The sequence below is a fragment of the Hylobates moloch genome, unplaced genomic scaffold, assembly GCF_009828535.3.
Source record: "Hylobates moloch isolate HMO894 unplaced genomic scaffold, HMol_V3 SCAFFOLD_1, whole genome shotgun sequence".
Lineage (NCBI taxonomy): Eukaryota > Metazoa > Chordata > Mammalia > Primates > Hylobatidae > Hylobates > Hylobates moloch.
Window position 1 is genome coordinate 177,221,361 of NW_026652276.1, and position 20,700 is coordinate 177,242,060.

At 34.3% G+C, this 20,700-nt stretch overlaps 1 protein-coding gene across 1 annotated transcript in view; it reads left to right on the forward strand.

The window, feature by feature from the left end:
- Positions 1-19,441, forward strand: part of SEMA3E (semaphorin 3E) — a 116,238-nt gene extending 96,797 nt beyond the window's left edge. Inside the window, exons 15-16 of the mRNA XM_032761203.2 lie at positions 1,231-1,370; positions 18,989-19,441. Of these exons, the coding sequence (XP_032617094.1) occupies positions 1,231-1,370; positions 18,989-19,441 (593 nt within the window). The remainder of the gene's footprint in view (positions 1-1,230; positions 1,371-18,988) is intronic.
- The last annotated feature ends 1,259 nt before the right edge of the window (positions 19,442-20,700 follow it).

Here is a 20,700-nt window from a genome sequence, read left to right on the forward strand (position 1 = left end):
GATTAGGAAAATAAGTTTTATGTACTACTACCAAGCTTTATTATTAAACTAATTATTAAAACAAAGAAACCCTAGAACAAGAATGCTACATCCTTTAGGTGGTTGATGCCACAGTGACTCTTATGACTTACCCCTTTATCTCATACTGGGGACTATCTTCACCATGTTACGTAGCTTCTGGTGATTTTATCAACAGGTATTACTTCTATCAAGTTACCTCCTAAGCTTTGGGATAGATAAAGTGAAAAAGCTTTTATTCTTTTATCTAAGTTGACCAAGCTTAGGGCTGGGGCTGGTGGTTCAATAAAGGTGATAGGGTGGTGGTATCTGATGGGTAAGGAATGGAGGAAATCTCATCTTTAGGCAAAAATAAGGAATATAAGAAAGAACTTCTCTGTTAACTCCTGACTTTTTCTATTATGGTAGTGACTGTTGAATAGGCTGTATTTAGTGTCACTAAGCTCACTAGGAAGTAATAATAAGAAGGGACACCATAAATGAGAAACCAGCAGTGACTATACACAGAGCCAGAGACTGTGCTCCAGCATCACTTTGTTGGACCCCAGGCTGACTCAGGATTCAGTGGAGGACTCAAGAAAGAGTAATCCTGCTTGCTTTTATTCCCTACTGCAGCTAAGTGTACTTGCCTGTATGCAAATTTGAGTTCAAGTCCAGTAAGAGCCTTTCCGGTCCAAGACACAGATTATAATCAAGCTTTATTTCACAAAGCCCCATATTCTTCAGTCTCATATTCTCTTCTCACTGCAGCAGCCCAACATCCAGATAAATGCAATCCCTTGTCAAGATATAATCCACATTTGTGTTTATGTAGTGGCATTTTGCCTGCATTTCTGGTTTCTGCTTTTGTTTGTAACCACAAATTTTGTCCTGTGCTTTGGTGTTCCCTTTCTATTCCCTCAATAGAGGTTGCAGTAGACTTTCCATGAGTTTAACACTGATGCTTCTTACTGCCTTGACTATCCTGTCCCATCCTTTGGAACCAGACTCTCAGTTACCTACTTCTGTCTCACCCCATAGCCTGCTTGCTTGTTTCATGCCTAAATTTTGGTATGCCACTCTTTCTAAATAATTCCTTTAAATTACCTTTTACAGAAATAAGCAATAAGTAATGAGTTAATCATGTTACTTCAGAGATCTAAATAATGTTTGAAAAATTTATTTACCTATAAAATCTAAGTCTCAAAGATGGCATTAATGTTCCTGTTGTAGGGGATGCTTTGGATAAGACTGAAGAGCATCTGGCTTATGGCATAGAGAACAACAGTACTTTGCTGGAATGTACCCCACGATCTTTACAAGCAAAAGTTATCTGGTTTGTACAGAAAGGACATGAGACAAGAAAAGAGGAGGTAATTCATACCTGCACATTCACAACATAGTGTTTTGCATATAGCGTGTGATCAGTAAATAGACGATTTATTTGGATGCTGAAAAATGAAGCTAGCTGTTGTACCATGCATGTCTTATTTAAAAAGTCAGTTTTATTTATTATGTGTGATTTATATACACACAAGTATTTAAATATATATGCATATAGATTTTATATACACATACTATATAAATATATATATGCTATACACATACATAGAAATCATTAATTTGGATCTTGGAAATAAGAATTTTTTAAAGAGGTACTTATAACTCATGATTTTACGGTCATGTTGTCAAAATGATCATCTTAAATCGTGACTCCCAAGGCAATGTTGTACAGAAATAGCAAAACTTAATTATCATGAACACACATGTCTTAGACATATGAATAATAATAGAATTAAAATAACAACACAGCTGCAACATTAAGCTCATTGTATAAGAAAGCTTTTCAGTCATATATGAGACATTGACACAAGGGTTCTTGACCACTGGGAACAAAGGAAAGACCCCCGCTCTTTCATCCTTTTTTGCAGTTGTAGCGGTGGAGATTGTATTTCTGTCATCATCTAAATGATGGGAGAGGAATGACTTGGATACTTGTAGAGATGGAAGGATAGGCAGCTTTAAAGCACATGTGTAGAATAGGAGGCAGTTACTGGATAAAAGAATGTGAGTCAAGGGCTGTCTGTAGAAAGAGTCCAGGGCATAAGAGGTCCAGGGCATAAAGCAGTTAGGTAAGGCAGATCATGGTGATGTAGGCTTTGAACTCAGTTTCACAAAAGTGGAATTACAAAGACAGCAAGTAGAAAAAAAAAATGGATATTTTAGAAGGAGGAAGAATATTGAATATTGAATGATGAATATTGAATGATGAATATTGAAAAAATGATCCTTGGTAAAGAAAAGATTGCAAGTTGAATAATGAAAATAAGTTCTAGAGACCTCCCTCTGTTACAGAGAAGAGGTAATAGGTGCATTTTGGATAGAGAGTGAATCGACGGAAGGCTTCACCTCGTTTTGGCACTGGAGACTAAACATTTGTCATTGGAACACAAAATTACTGATTCCAAATGCGGAACACTTTGAACTTTTTATTCCTTTTTTCCTAGCCTATCGTGAAATTTAAAACCTAACATGTTTTTAGATCAAAATCATACAGTACGTTCTGGTAGATAATTAAATTTGTAAATCCTTTTGGTTCTTTGGATAGGTTTTAGAAAGAAAGTCACCTCAACTTAACAAAGCTATTAGAAATAATACAGAAATGCAATCAGGAAAGGAAAATTCTCTTCATGATGTCATAAGAATAAACACATGCCCAAAAATGTATAGCATATTGCACTGAGTTAAATTGTTGATTTAGTATTAAAGTATTTTCCACTTCACAAATCTGAGGTGAAATGGCTTTTTAAATTCCTCATAATTCCCTTGGCAGAAAAGCACCTGGTAATATTCCATAGTTCCTCCAAGCTGAATGGCTTCAGAAGACAGTGAAGTAATTCTTTTATCAGTGGTTTTCCTCACTCAGTATGTTCTGTTTCTAATTTGGAACTCACCATAATCTGCCTCATTTGGAAATCTTTACCAAATCATTTGACATGCTGCATCCATGAATGTTCAATTATAAGGTTCTTTCTCATATTGTTGATATAATCTACTTCTCCATTCCTATAATTTTTAGTACCTATTTTCAACTACATTCAAATTTCCCCCAACTAATATATTTGCTGATATTTGGACTTTGTATTTACTCTTTGCATCAAAAGTTATGTCATAATCAGCTAATATTAATACTTGGCTTTTATGGGCCTAGCTATATAGGATTGATTTATTCACAATATAAAACAGGACAAAACACAATATTCTGACTTTATTAAAGGCTGAATATACATGATGTATACACAAAGCAGAATAACTTTGCATATGAGTTCTTAATTTTATTTAATAACAATTTTTGCACTATTGCCATTTATATGTCTGTTTTTTGTGAAACATAATTACTTTCTTATCAAATCTTTATTTTGATAAGAAATCACTTTCTTATCAAATCTAGACCATTTTAAAGGATATTTATTTTCACCTAGTTAATTCTTACCTCCTGGGTAAATGCTTTATAGAGTACCCCTGACGATGCTCCTCAAGGTTCATCTCTGATGCTACAAACAAAAAGAAGTCATTAATTTATCAGACCACAGAGTATATACATCTTCCTTTTTTTTAACTGAAATTTTTGATTCTGTAATGTCTGCCTGTTCAAATTCAAACTCAGCCCTCTGGAGTTATCCAGAAGCAACATATTCATGCGGATAAAGTTTTTGCCCAAATTAAGAAACTGAATTAATCTTTAGAAGCATACCTGAATTGTTAGAAAGCACTTAGAAACTGAATTATCTACTTTCTAAACTCTGGATTATGGTGGTTCTCTCAAATATGCATTTTATGGACTCCTGCTTTCTTAAACAAAGCAAATGGAGCACAATCTCCATATATTTTATTAATTCTATAAGTATTTATTGGAAGCCAACTTTTCTAGATATTTCGTAGGGAGCATTTTCCCTTGACTTGCAGACCTTATTAATTATAATTAAGTAATAATAAGTTACTATGAATTATAAATGTAAATTAAATATATGATACTATATATAGCATCAATTATTATGATATCCTGAGGGAAAAGAGACTTAATAAACAGAATTGATAACTGAGGCTATTATTTATATGTACCTATATGTACCTATTGCAAACAGGAACTGAGTAGGTACCAGATTATTCCTAGATCTCATAAATGCATGTTAGACATAACTTTCTTCATCTTACACATGCAGAAACTAAAACTCAGAGAGTTATAGCTCATACACAAAGTTAGGGACAGACCTGACGTTTGAACTCAGGTATTCCTAACTGGAAAGCTGTGCTGTTTCACATTCATTGCTGCAGTACCAAGGACTGTTCTATGTGCATTTTATGGAATATACCATTTTATTATAAAGAATTGGTTTATAGATGAGGTAACTGAGGCACAGGATATTTAATAACTCCCCTGGTCACTTGCAGCTAGTAAAGTAGGTTCAAATCCAGGTGTCTATGTAATTTCTACTAAAACACAAAATCTTCTGAAATCAAAATTCTAAATACAGCTTCAGATGCTTTGGGACATAAAACAAATGGAAAACTGCTTATAGCAGAAGTTCTGGGATTTAATTTCTAAAAAATGCTCCTGATGTCAGATTGACCCTTATCTAGATTTTTCTTTCTCAGAGTTGAGTGGAGCATGCTGCTGCAGCCTTGATGACAAAGGCACTAATCCTCATTGTCAGATGTCAGAGAACCTGCCCATAATTTGAACCATCCCCACTCTAAGCACTGATGCCATGAGCCATTGTTACACAACATACACAATATGTATTTCCATTCTCAAATTGCCTTTTCAAGCTTGTACTATATGCCTATTGGTGGTAAAAGATGACTTCTGTATCAAAGATACTTCTGTATCAAAGAAAATGTGAGCCACCATTTGAGCCTCTGTAGATATAAAACACAGAGTACTCCATCTCATTTTACTGGGTGTTTTTTCACTAAAGGAAATGTTTTATTCATTTGTTTGAATTTATTTATTAAGCACTTACTGTGTCGTGCTTTATAGAACTTATATTCTGAAGAACGTGGGAAGAAAATAATAACAATAATGACTAAGAATGATATTAAATGTATCAGATAATGATCAGATAATGATAAAGAAAAAAATGCAAGGGAGATTAAATTATAGGGAAATGCAAAGGAGATTAAATTATAGGGAAAGGTTGGAATTTTAAAAGGATGGCCATAGAAGGCCTCACTAAGGAGGTCACCATAAAAGTGACATTTGGAAAAAAAATCTGAAAAAAGTAAGGGCATAGGTCATGTAACAGTATGAGATAAAAACTTTCTGGACAATGGGAACAGTAGATGCTAAGACTCTTGAGATAGGAGCATATGTGATATACTCAAAGAACAGCTGAGTGAAGAGCAGTGTGGCTGGAGGTTAGTGAGCAGTAGGGAGACTAATAGACTATGCATCAGAGAGGTGAGGCCAAGGAAAAGCTCATGCAGGGACCTATAGCCATTTCATAGGGTTTTGGTGTTCTGAATTAAAAAGGAAAACATCATGTATTTTCAGCAGAGCTGTGACATCATTAGCATTTGTATCTAAAAATATCAATTTGATTATTGTATTAAGATTATAGTATGTTGGGGTGGGGATAAAGATGGAAGTAGGTAGTCACTGAGGTGATAGGAACACACAGTATTAAGTATAAATCTTCATGCTTAAAGACAACTCTTAATGTGTTCATGCCTTCAAGACCAGATGATTTGCAAGTGATTGCCTCATACACATTGTAGCAATGTGCTTTGCTGTATTTTTCACTATTAAGAAATGTGAAGTCTGTTTAACATCTCAGATGGAATACTATTTTGGACCTTCTGTTCTCTTCTCTGTGTTTAACTGTCTGCAATTGGTGTTTTGAACTCAATAAATATCTACTCGGAGCCTACTTTAATAGGCCATGAATAAATCACATCTTAGCTCTTGTGAAGTTTACAGTCTTGTAATAAAGACAAGAGTGCAAACAGATAATTATATGTGTTCCTCAAAGATTCTGTTGAAACCAAGGAAAAAGAAAATTGTCTCAACCAAGAGATTGGGTAGGGAGGTGGCATAATAACCAATTGGGAAAAGATTCATGGCAGAGATGACATTTGAGCCACATCTTAAAGGATAAGTAGAGGGTAATTAGTAGAGAGAATAATGTTAGCTTATGTTATGAAGATGAAAAACAGTATGGTACATGTAAATCATAGATGGAAATGAGGATGCAAAAATGAGTAGACAGATCAAGGAATCCATTTCAGTTTGTCTCTAAGCCAATGAGAACAACTTAGCTTGACTGTGTACACAAATTATTCTAGAAATTGGCACACAGAATTAGGAGATAAATAGAATGTCAGCGAACATTTAGGATGATATTTCAATAGTCATCGAAAAAATTTTGTACCACATGAACTAAACGGTAGAAAGGGAGAAGACAGATTTAAATTTTTATGAGATAATGTTAAGTGGATTTCATATTTGAGATAAAAGAGAAGCAATCACAAAATATTCACATGTTTATTGTCTGAGTGCCTGTGTGGCTAATGGCACAGTAATATGATTCCAATAATACAGGGGAAGAAGCACGTTTGGGAGAAAGTTGTCGAGTTAACTTTTTGGTGTGTTGAATTGGAAGCTCTTATAAATCATTCAGGTGGAGCTGTCCTGCTAAAACGCAATGGAAAGATTTGGCATGTCAAGAGATGTTGGAGAGACATCAGCAAAAAATGTAGTAGTCAAATTCAGGGGAATTAATAAAAGTAAGAACAATATAGCAACAATCAGTACTTAAATATGACTTACTGTGTACCAAGCATGACGAATATTTTTAATCCTTGTGACAGTCCCATGAAGGAGATATTTTTATTGTTTCTACTTTACAAATTTAAAAAATTGAAGCACAGAGAGACTGAGCTACTTGCATGAGATTACACAGCTTGTGAAGTCAGTTTGCATTTGAGCCCAGACAGTCTGGTTTTAATTTGGGGCCCTTAGACACAATGCAGTGATGCCTCCTCTAGTATAGCTTACCTTAGAGAGTGATGAAATAAAAAGCAAAGTCAACTAACTCCGAAAGCAAGGGGAAAACACATATTTAAGGAAAAGTTAGAAGACAAACTCAAAAAGAGAAATTAAAAATAGAAAATAAGTTGTAATTATAGTTAGCATTCATTTAGTGCTTACTACGTACCATGCTTTTCTAAGTGCTTTATATGTAGTAACTTATTTAAAACTAACAAAATTTCTCTGAGGTAGCTAGTAGCTTTTAAATTACTTTTACAAATTTGGGGGTTACAGGTGCATATTTATTACATTGCATAGTGGTGAGTCTGGCCTTTTAGTGTACCCATCACCGAAATAGTGAGCATTATACCCAATAGGTAATTTTTCAATCCTCATCTACCTCTCACCCTCCCACCTTTTGGAGCCTCCAGCATCTAGTATTCCACTCCATATGTCCAATTGTACTCACTGTTTAGCTTCCATTTATAAGTGAGAGTGCAGTATTTGACTTTCTGTTTGAGTTATTTCACTTATGATGATGTCCTCCAGTTCCATCTATGTTGCTATGAAAGACATTATTTCATTCGTTTTTAATGGCTAAATAGTATTCCATAGCACATATATGCCACGTTTTCTTTATCCAGTCATCCACTGACGGACATTCAGGTTGATTCCATATCTTTACTGCCGTGAATAATGCTGTGATAAACACATGAATAGAGGTATCATTTTGATATAATGAGTTCTTTTCCTTTGGGTACATTCCTAGTAGTGGGGTTGCTAGATTGAATGGTAATCCTATTTTTAGTTCTTTGAGAAATCTCTATATTGTTTTTCATAAAGTTTGTGCTAATTTACTAAAGTTAAGTAAATGGCACAAAATACAAACTAGTTAGTACCTCTAGAGCGGTATGGCTTAAATAAGTAGAAACAGTGAAGTTAGGAGGGTGTGGTGTAATAAAACCAGGAAAAAGGAATTGGATAAGATATATTAAACAATATTCTTTGAACAATGCATAAAACGAGGACCAAGTTTCCAGGGATAATGTGTTAAGTGGGATGTTAAGGCCAAATCGAAGTATATGCTCGTCTAATAACAGGTTAAGTGATGAATGGTGCTGTGTTGAACCAGAAATGCTAGTTTAGTGTACTCTACCAAAATATTTGAATGACAAAGAGAGAGATCCGCAAAGGTAGACAAGAGTAGAAATAAATTTTGTTTTGTTTTCTTTTTAGTAAAAAGGTGACTTGGTCATGTTTATAGGTTGAAAGGAAGTAGCTATAAAGAAGAAATGTGCAACTAGTTGAAGCAAAATAAAGAACATGTGGGAGAGAATATAATCACAGATGAAATTTAAGGGGTAAATTCTTAGAAGGAAAATGGAGACTCTTCATTCTCTGAATTAAGAGAAAATAAAATGGTTCATTTATGTGGATAATGTAATTTCATCAACAGAAGTTAAGTTTAGCGGTTCCAAAGGTCTTCTATCTTTATTTAAATTCAGTGGCTATATATATTTCCACATATAGTTTTAATCTGAAATACAAGCCTAAATCTTCCTTCTATGAAGGCTGTATAAATTATTTTTTTCTGTAATAGCAGAAGACAAAACTGCTAAAATTATAGCTAAATAACCACTATACCCTGGTTTATGAAGACTCAATTTCTGCAATTCCACATACTTGAATTTATAAACCTCCATAATAATTGCAAAAATTTTAATACTGAATAACATCCCTAAGTGAAGAAAGTCATTCTTATTAAGACATATAGTTAAGGTCATATAGTTGAAGTATTTCTGTATGCATTTTTCTTTCTATAAAATGGATAAGCACTACATTTTAAAACTGAGTAAATGAGGGAAAATTTAAATATGTATTATTTATTTAAATTTAAATGTTTATTAGTGATTGTGTGTAATTTCAGTTATAGTAAAGAAAACTGTAGTTTCTTCAAGCTACTCAGAAGATTAGTACCTAATTCCTCACTTCAATTTCATACACATTTTAAATGTTCTGACTTTGGAATATGTTATTTTTAATCCATATTTTTTTAAAAAAGTAGGTTCCCCTGAACCTGACAATTATTTAAAGGAGAAATTGAAAAACCAAAGACTTGGGGGCCAAATCTGGCCCTCTGCCTATTGTAAATAAAACTGTATTTGAAAACTGCCACACCCATTTGTTTACCTAATGTCTGTGGCTGTTTTTAGGGTACAACTGCAGAGTAGAGTAGACAACAGAGACTACAGGATTTGCAAAGCCAAAATTATTCACTATATAGCTCTTTACAGAAAAAATTTTTGATCCCTGATTTAAAGGCTGAAATGAAAATGCATAGACAAGTAAAGCCCTATAAAATGAATATTATTGTGAAAAATGCCTCTGTATTTTTTTGGGAAAAAGTCTTTTTGTGCAAAAGTTGGCTCTCATTTTGTTCTAAAACTAAAATTTCGTTGCAATGGATTTTCAATAAAATCAAGCAACGTGAATAATTTCTTGGAATATATTCTTTTGGAGTTTAGTCATTTGCTGACAAAATCGAAATATATCCCAAAGACACAATAAATGAGATTGAGTTCTAGGAGTGAGTTAAATTAATTTACACAAATCTCCTGTAGGGGAATTTGGGGGCAATCTCAAGACACATAAAATACCATCTATGCCTATTTCAGGGTGGTGTAAGGCAAAAGACAAGAAAACTGCTGGCCCATAAGACCAGCATTATAATTTGTAGATCTCTTTGGTAAGCATGAAAGAATTATTTTTTCCATGATCAGTATTGATCTTTTTATTGTGGATTCTCTATTTAAGAAGAAATATGTGTTTCTGTGTCTTAAAAATAAAATGTATCACTTTAAAATAGTTAATTGTATGCAATTAACTATTAGACTGCTTACATAATGCACAAATATGCATGTTCGTTGTAGTAAATGCAAAAAAGAATGTGTATTGACAGAAAAACTCTTAAACTTTAATTGCACTTTGCTATAAATTTTTTGTTTTACTCAATACCAAAATTGGCATTTTTCAACTCTGCCTTCAGACCACGTACAAAGTAGAATAAATTCACCAAAGTCAATTAAACGCTGTTGAGTAATCTAATAACCATGGTTAGCTTATCAATGAGCAGCTCATTCCACATAACTTAGAGTGCATTGCCTCTGTGCTAAGTTTCTATAGTCTAAAATAAAACATAATTTTATTGATAATTCAATGCGTCATGGAGACAGCTTCTTCTACAAAAATGAAACAATAAAAAATGGAGTGCACAAATTACAACTTTTTTTTTTTTTTTTTTTTTTTTCGAGACGGAGTCTTGCTCTGTCACCCAGGCTGGAGTGCAGTGGCGCAATCTCGGCTCACTGCAAGCTCCGCCTCCCCGGTTCACGCCATTCTCCTGCCTCAGCCTCTCCGAGTAGCTGGGACTACAGGCGCCCGCCACCGCGCCCGGCTAATTTTTTGTATTTTTAGTAGAGACGGGGTTTCACCATGGTCTCGATCTCCTGACCTCGTGATCCGCCCGCCTCGGCCTCCCAAAGTGCTGGGATTACAAGCGTGAGCCACCGCGCCCGGCCCCAAATTACAACTTTTAATATTGGGTTATGTCATCGAAGCTAGGAGAATTATGAAGTAAAATCTCCTTTTTATTTTACCATTTTGTTTGTTAGATGACTCGTATTTTCCTTACTTTTACCAATGCTATCCTATGGTAGTAATTCCAAGGGGTCAAAGCCAGCCATAAGTTTACATTTTTATCTTTATGCACAACACTGAAAGCATCAGTTTTTGTTCCATATTAATATTATTTCTTTGTTTTTCTTGTTTTTATAATGTAAAGTGCATGAACTCTTACCTCATTTGAACCATCTGTTTAGTAGTTTTGGCATTCTTTTTCAGTCTATTTAAAAAATGTGCTCATCTTTCTAAACTAACAACTCTTTACAACAGATAAATATTCAGAATTTACTTTTCTAGCCTTGACAAACATATTTGTATAATATCACTTATCTCATTTTTTAGTTGCACAATAATTAGGAGGCTAGCCCATTAATTTCATGTTTCTTCCTTTTACAATGGCAGAGACAGAGTTCCTATCGTATATATGGAGAATATAAAACAACTTGTGGTCATAAGAAGAGGAATGAATCTAGAGTTTTTAACTGAACTCTGTTCTGTTAATTTTCCAGGAGGATATTGAATATATTTCAAAATTAAAACATTTTCTCTTAGAGCTATGGTATCTGTTATGGATCTAAGTCTCATGCCACTGACACCGTTCTAGCTTTGTGCATCTGATTAAACCGGATAACATGGTAATGCAGAAAGCCCAATGCACACATGTACAGTAGATACTCCAAAATACCAATTCCCTTCACTTGTTCTAGCATAAATTATAATTTATATGGCCTTCCAGATCATAAAAATATGCATGTGCATGAAGATATCCCAGCATAGAACCGTATATCTGGACTACATTGTTTTAACTCCACCGAATAGCTATAATATTGAACTATTCTCAGGCATCATCTCTTCACCCTCCACTGAGATGTTGCCTAAAGGAAATGTATTTATTATGGTGCTTTTGTTGGAAACCTCCCTCTCTTTTTATAAGGACATGCAGAGAGATTTTTCTCAAGTCTCAGTGCCAGGAAAGATGTACTTATCATAAGGAGTAATTTTAAAAATATATTTTAGAGACATTTTAAATCTTAGGATTTATCATACTTTCTTCTTTCCTTTGGTTACTAGGAAATTTAGTATTGAATTTCTACTTCAGTTATAGTTGTTGTACAGTTCCTTATATTGTGCAATCTTGTTTTCAAACATTGTCTTTACCTTCATTCTCTTTAAACTTAATTTCTCTTCAGTCTGAGATTCTTATCTATAGAAAATTTGAATAAACCATTAATCACAAACCTCTCTTTACAAACTTAGTTTATTGGTTGCCAAACCACATTAATCATTACAAACAGCAGAAGTTTTTGTTTTTGGTTTCGGTTTTTATTTTTTGCTTGCTTGTTTTTGGCTCTTGTTTTTTTTTCACTTTAGATGCATAATTTAGTTAATCATACGACGTAGTTTATGGTACATTGTGATGATTGGTTTATACAAATTTCTCTTGTTTGACTTTGTTTTTCCTGGACCTCCTTTTTCTACTTTCATCCTTGTTTCCCCACATGCATCTAGTGAATGATTGGAATAAGTCCAATACTATGTTTGCAAATTGAACAGGTGTATAATGTATTGAGTGTGCATGAACTGTAAAAGTAAATGTATTATGTTATAGATTATATTCTCCTTCTTACTTTGTGAACTCAGCACTATGTTTTTACAGTTTATCCCTGTTGCTGTTTGTGTCTCTATTTCATTGCCTGACTGTTACTTAACATACCATAGCATGCATACATTGCTCTTAATTCATTCTTAATTCCCCTAAGTGTGGACATCCAGAGTGTAATTAACTCCTGCTATCACAGCTTTGACAATCATCTCTGCAAATAACCCCTTATAGATCTGAGTGGAAGTTTCTGCATTATTATTTGTCAACATCCTTCATTTCTGTAATTATTGTCAGCTTGCTTTCAGGGTATCTGCACCATCTGGACTCCCAAAGCAGTTCATGTGGGTTCCTGTTTCCCCACATGCTCACCAATATTTGGTATTATCTTGTTTTCTAAGTTTTGTCTTTCTTCTGGCTATAGGGTAATGTGTTTAAATTTGAATTTCTTTCCTTCTTTCTTTCTTTCTTTTTGAGACGCAGTTTTGCTCTTGTAACCCAGGCTGGAGTACAATGGCGCAATCTCGGCTCATCACAACCTCTGCCTCCTGGGTTCAAGCGAATCTCTTGCCTCAGCCTCCCAAGTAGCTGGGTTTACACCCAAGTGCCACCATGCCTGGCTAATTTTGTATTTTTAGTAGAGACGGGATTTCTCCATGTTGGTCCTGCTGGTCTCGAACTCCCAGCCTCAGGTGATCTGCCCGCCTCAGCCTCCCAAAGTGCTGGGATTACAGGCGTGAAACACCGCACCCGGCCTAAATTTGGATTTCTAACTTTACTAGTAAGGTTGAATGTTAACATGCATTCTTACTAAACATTTGGATTTCTCCTTCTCTGAAGTGCCCATTTATATGCTTTTTCCATTTTTTCTCTTTTATTTCTCTTTTTGTTGACTTGAAAAACTCTTTTACCTCTTCAAGACATTAATTCGTTCTTGAATATAAATGCCCTAAATTTCTCCTTTGATATAGTGTACGTTTTTGAATATAACATGTTTTACATGTTATGGTTTTGAGTTATTTATAACGACTTTCTTTCCAGCATAATCTTGTATTAAAATAAGAGTTGTTTTTCCACATTTGTTCTTCTCCACGTAGTGTGATAGGTTTCCCCGAATGAGCTTTTAAACAATTCATCCTGTCTACTAGGTAACATCAGTATCATATATCAGGTTTATATTGGAAAGTGTTTTTAATAAAATAAATCTGTATTTTTATGCTCTGTCATATTAGGTATATTTTCTGTAAGTAAAATAAATAAATATATATACATATATATGTGTGTATGTATAAAATTGGTCACAGGCAAGCCAGATAAATAAACAAATCTATAAATTGTTTCCTCTGTTGCTTAACTAAAACCGATTTTATTATTAAATGTATTCCCAACTAAACCAATTCAAGGCCTATGTCTGTCCTTTTCCTGTGAAAGTGTGGAACCATATGGTTGGTAGACATGGAAATAACTGCTTCTTCCTGACCAGCTACCAGATGTGCAGAGTTCTTTGTTCAATTACTTTTTTTTTTTACTAGAAATTATAAAACATACTGAATCAATCTTTATAGCTAAGAATAATAAAACCGTTTTCAGCAAAAATTTTGTATTTATATAGATTGCCTATAAGAATATTTGATAGAAATGATGTATTATGCACTATGTTCTTGATGGAGGAAATCTGGTCTGCAGACCTAGAAAAAAACACAGATGGATGAAAACAATTCTGTAATCAAGATTTGATGTTGGAGGTACCCAAGTAAACTGACATGGAAAGACTAAATTGTGGAAGAACTTCAGATACAAATTTCTAAGTCATTTTATATTTTTGGGTATTTATAGTCCATGTAAGATACCTTTAACTTTCTAGGTGATTTAACCTACATAATGTATGGCCCTCCAGACCGAGCATGAAAACAGCTTATATTCCTGTCTTTGTAACGTGTATTTGTCATAACCAAGAGTGTAGATCAAAATTCTGAGAGGCACTATCTCTAACATGGAAATAAACAATGTAGGACAATTTCTATGGTGATTGTCATGAATCCGTATCTTGAATCTTGACCAATCTGGACTTTATATGTACATAATACAGTGTTTCTCAAACTTGGGTTTCTGATTTTTTTTTAAACCCTGCTTTTTTAAAATACCAAACTTGAAAAAACAAGCAACAAACAAACAACCCTAATTCTAGTGATCAAGAATTTGTATTTATTTTTAGTTTTGCTTTTTGCTTTCTTTTAAATTACTTTCATAAACTGCTTGCTATATGCTGGAAACTAGGCTAGATCACTTTCATATTTTCTCATGTATTACTCACTCTCACAGGAGACATAATAGAGACAACAAAGGATCATATTCAATAAGGACGTTTGTATGCAATTTTTTTTTCAGGTAAAGGCAATGTCCTAAGACATATCTGTGATGTAGCCCTCTTTCATCAGTTACTAAGTGCTCCTGAAACCATGTTTGCTCCTTCTTATTCAAATTATTATTGGATTTACCTGGAAGTTGTTAATATATTTTGGATATATCTGTACAGGTATACCCCATTGCTATACATGTTTGTGCTCTCTAAATGAATTAGTATGTTCTCATTTTACACTATCTTCTGAATTCTTTACTCATTGTAGGATAATTCAGAAGAATAAAGAAATAGATCTTTGCCCTTTAAAAACTTATATGTTTGAAGAGATGAAACTTGCATGGAAAAATAATTTGAAAAGAAATATAAATAACAGCTTTTGTGCTACAAATGTAAATGGTATTGTGTTACAAAAAGAAGCAAAATACCTTTAGGGGCTATAAAGGAAGTATTTATAAAGGAAGGGAAAGTTTAGTTAAGCCTGGAAGGAAATGAAAAAACAAATGGATTGGTAGACAGTAGAAAGGAGTTTATTTAAGGGAAAAAGAGTATGTTCAGAATAAGAGCTGTGAGTGGAAAGCAGGGTGGTGATACAGGGAAATGGCAGCATAAAGAATTATGAAAAGGAGGGGTTGATTCTAGTAATGTACAGGTTGCCCCCACCACCTGCCCTTAAAAGTGAAACATCATCCTGGGCTGCTAGCACCATTTATAGTAAAATGTTCATTAAATATTCACAAGAATAAAACAACACATACATTCCTTATGCTTGTAGCTTTTATTAAAATATTGAACCAAAATTAATTTAAAGATAAATTATAAACAAATTGATGCATCATTAAAAGGTTTATTTACTGTGTTTTGTTTTTACTGAAATATGTATCTCTATGACTGTAAGATGAGACACAGATTGCCACATATGTGTATGTATAACACTTTCTGCCTCTAGCTATGCCATCTGATGACTCCATCCTCCCAACACTTTATTCAAGTGACCTTGAAACTTTTTATGTGTATTACTACATGGGGATGTTGTTTCATTTTCATTTGGCTGTAACTTACCATTAACATATTATACCCATCTTTGTTCTTTTTTTCATTTGGAAACACGGCTTTGAAAGTGGTTCAGAATCTATGATAAACATAAACACTAACACTGAGATTGATCTTTCACATGATTCCAAATATAGTTTATTAATTTATATTGATTTTTGTGTCAATCAACACAATAATTTAAAAAATCCTTATAAAAAAAAGAGTTGATCTCCAGATCTCCAGAAATGCACCTCTTCCACCAACCCTAGTATGAGAAACACTACATTAATATTATATTGATTACATTAATCAATATAAATGAAGCAATTTGGGGATCTAGATTTACAAAGGCAGGATATGGTTAATGGAGCAATTCTTACTGCTCAGGCAAGAAACAGAGATGTGAATAAGTTCTAAATCAGGATGTGGACAAAAGAAAGTGAGCTTTAAAGAAGAGTAAATTAGTATCCATTTGTTGAAATAAGTGGGGAAAGATGACACAGAAATTTAATTGAAGGATTATTGTTAGATACTTGCGTATAATTTTGCATGCTCAAGTGTATGAAGGTTAACAGGTGAAATGAAGGTAATAAAGGAGGGAGGACACTTTTACAGGGGTGTAAGAAACGCCAGTTTGGGAAGATGATATTTAATTCAGTTATGCAGGATGAGAATTAACCAGCCTTGAAGAAGTGTCTCAAGGCAGAGATACACACAGAGATCCTGAAACAGAATCAAGCTGGGTATGAAAGAAGAAACAGAAAAAACGGGAAGATTTGGAGAGTTTGCCATGAGATAAGGTCAAAGAAACAGTTATAAGGTATGAGAATTTAACATTGCAGCAAAAATGGTGATGAGGGAGGGGTGTTTTAAGGGTCACCACTGAAGAAATGTAAATAGGAATTTGTGATAGTATATAATGAGAGGGAAGTATAAACGATCAACAATTGAGGATAGGGAGACTAGAAGAATAATGATGTCATGGCCAGAAATAGGGAAGTTAGTAAATGGAAGGCAGTTTGAGTGGGAAGATATTGAATTGTACGTATTAAAGGATTATTTATGTTTCTTTTAGTTAAAAACACCAAATCCATTGTTTTTTGTTTTTAACTAACAGAAAACACAAAACAGTGGATTATCTATGTGTAAGGTGTACCATTTTAGGGAAGCTGGCTGAAACAAAGAAATAAAAGTACTATCAAATGGATGGAAATAAAATGTAAGATCAGTGAAGGTTGGAGGATTGCACCTTAAGGCAATGAGAAATCTGCAGAAGAAACCAAGAAAGAGTAAAGAAAATAAGGACAGTATAATGTCACATACCACACAGAAAATAAAAGATGTTTAAGGAGGCAGATTTCATCCATATCAAATGCAGCGATAAGTTTTAAAACAATGGAGGCTTACTTCAGAGTCAGTATCATGTGAGGCACGGGGTGGTCACAGGTTGCAATAGATGGTAAAGTTATGGAGAAACCTAGTGCTGGAAAATAAGTTTGTTCAGAAGCCTGGCCTGGAGGCATGAGTAACTAAGCAGAGGTACACAAAGCGCTTTAAAAGTTAGTTGCCTGTAACAGTTGCTAAGGATATTCTGAAAAAAACCTATCAATAAAACAGATTGTTTCTATGTGGTGAAGATGGTTTTGCTTTGAGTGTCTTCTTGGTTCCTCACTGGAGGATTTCACTCTCCAGTTAATGACTACAGTATTCTGCCTACCAGGACATGGTCCCGCCAAGTCAAGGGAAGCACCTACAAAAGACTTATGGAGACTCTTTTGTTAGCCCAACTAGGACACTCTGAAGCTTCTGAGTTATTAACTTACTTATAATGGCTGAAAAAAAGTGCCTTTGGGGCGCCACATAACTTAAAAATAACATCCCTATTTCTTACTGTACTATATTACTACATTTTGTCTTCTGTTCCACAGTTCGTGGTTTGTGAATACCACTTTCCACACCTGAGTAATCACATTGAAACTTCGTCTATGCCAGGTCTCACCAAGGCAGGAAAGAGCCGAGTCTGGCATTCCTGGCCAGGACCTATCACGGGGACAAAAACATGCTTATCATTAATAGCCTTTATTGCCAAAGGCTGTTGTAATTATTGCCTCTACATTTCTTTTATATTGACAAAGATGAATATTGCTTTCATTTTTGTATTCTCAAAGGTGAAAGCTGTCAGCATACTATGAACCACCTTTATACTATTATCGTAAGATCCTGGGCCACAGGAAAACATGATTGTTTTTGGTTAGATGAATGTATGGTAGAAAGGTAGAGGTAGCTATTGATAGCACTGTGCAAAAAATCCTCACCTATTTTCTTTAATCTTCACAACAGTTTTTCAGGTTATTAAGTTATCTCCACTTTACAAAGAAAACTAAGGCAAGAAATATACATGAATGCCCTAAATCACACAATAAATAGTGGTGCCAATATTTGACTCTAACTCTGCCTAATGTGAAATCATTTACTTACTAGTCCAGCTATTTGTGATAAAACATGAGTTATTCGTTGAAAGCCTTATCTCGCTCTTCTTACTCTGAATTATAATTATTTATTTATAGAAATAATGTGAGTAATTTATTATACCAAAAACATGACAAAAGATATTTGAGCACTGAAGGTATATTAAAACTTAATATTTGCTAGACCGTCCGATCCTTTAGAGCAGGAACTGGATTTTACTTGTTTATTTTTTAATCTCTGGTAAAGGACAGCCTATGAAAAGGTGAGGGATGTTCACTGAATTGATTAACTGGTGAATTTTTTTGTAAGAAGACAAAGTGAAAGGACCCCAGTTCTCTAAAGAGAGGTCCTTGTAGAAACATTGGTCACTACAATCTGGAGGGCATAATCATTCCTGAAAGAATGTGGGAAGTGGTATTTGTTCTGTCCATTGAAAAACAAATGTTAAAAAATAAATTTTAGAAATTTTCCTTTCACTCTTACTGTGACTGCGATACTGAAATGTATTTTTGCTAATGATTAATTGAATCATTAGGGAGAAAGCCCTCTTACTTTACAATATTGACATAAAATGATCTCAAGGTCATTGATATGAAGTGACCACCAATGTAAATATCTTCAGAATACACACACACACACACACATACACACACACACATAGATGTAATTATTTAGCATCTTTGTGCATGTATGATTTTCAGGGTTTCATTATGTGATAGTGAATATGAAAATATTCAAGATAGGTAGTGGAAAGGGTGATGGATTGTTACTTTCTCTCCTGTGTACTTCAGTGCCATTTACTTTTTTGTTCTTGCAGGTGAAGACAGATGACAGAGTGGTTAAGATGGACCTTGGTTTACTCTTCCTAAGGTTACGCAGATCAGATGCTGGGACCTATTTTTGCCAGACAGTAGAGCATAACTTTGTCCATACTGTCCGTAAAATCACCTTGGAGGTAGTGGAAGAGGAGAAAGTCGAAGATATGTTTAACAAGGACGATGAGGAGGACAGGCATCACAGGATGCCTTGTCCTGCTCAGAGTAGCATCTCGCAGGGAGCAAAACCATGGTACAAGGAATTTTTGCAGCTGATCGGTTATAGCAACTTCCAGAGAGTGGAAGAATACTGCGAGAAAGTATGGTGCACAGATAGGAAGAGGAAAAAGCTTAAAATGTCACCCTCCAAGTGGAAGTATGCCAACCCTCAGGAAAAGAAGCTCCGTTCCAAACCTGAGCATTACCGCCTGCCCAGGCACACGCTGGACTCCTGATGGGGTGAGACTATCTACTGTCTTTTGAAGAATTTATATTTGGAATGTAAAAAAGTAAAAAAATAAATAAATCATCCAACTTCTTTGCATTACTTAAAGGAGATTTCTATAATACAGGAATGACTATGAAGGTGTTATAATAAATTATTCTACATACTCATTTGACTGGATAAACTTCACATAAAATTAACTAATTTTTTAAATAAATGAATTGCTTAATGGTTTCTCATTATGTTTATCAAAAAACAACTATAGCTGTCATTTTCAGTACTTGGCTGCTTTTCTGTGAAAATTATTGTTTTACTTTTGGAAGACTCAAGATTATTAGAATATTGAAAAATTAGAGACTTTTATAATCATGATAAATATAAAACTAAATATGTTTTAATATTTCTGAATTTTTCTTTTCCATCACAATGTAAGATATGCAGAATACAAGATACTTTGGCATTCTCGTGTGAACTTTCTGTACTCTTTAGGGATTATTTTATTAGTGTTGTTTAAGCCATGAGTATTAAGTAGCAGGTGTGTTGTGAGTGCTGTAACCCATGAAAGGAAAAATGTGGTCTTTCTGAGGCTTGTGCCCTTCATAAAATATTCATTAAAGTACATTCACACTATTTTTGCTTTATAACACAGTCTTTAATTTTCACTCACTGTGGAAAGAAGAACTAAGGTAACTTCTCAGAAAGATATCAAATCTCAGAAAGAATGTCAAATCAGATGACATTATAGTTAGAATTCTAACTACTGTAAAAGATTTTTGCTGCCCTCTTGTGGTAAAAAAAAATTATATTCTCACACATTTCTTTTTTCTCTACAGATGGATATCTGTTTAGGGAAGATTTGAAAGCAGATTTTCAGTAGATACATGGATACATCAAGTTCATTTGCAGAAACAAATAACTGAAATAAAAAGCATGTTAATCTTTATATCATACTTTAATATGAAAGTATTGCTTATAGATAATTTATTATCTCACAAGTCAAAAATGAAGATTTTGCAGCACTGAAGATCTATTAAAGCTCCAAATTTTAAGTTTCTAAATAATCTTCGCTGAAATCTAAAATATACTATAACAACCATGTTTTGGCCGGGCGCAGTGGTTCACGCCTGTAATCCCAGCACTTTGGAAGGCCGAGGTGGGTGGATCACGAGGTCAGGAGATTGAGACCATCCTGGCTACCACGGTGAAACCCTGTCTCTACTAAATATACAAAAAATTAGCCGGGCGTGGTGGCGGGCGCCTGTATTCCCA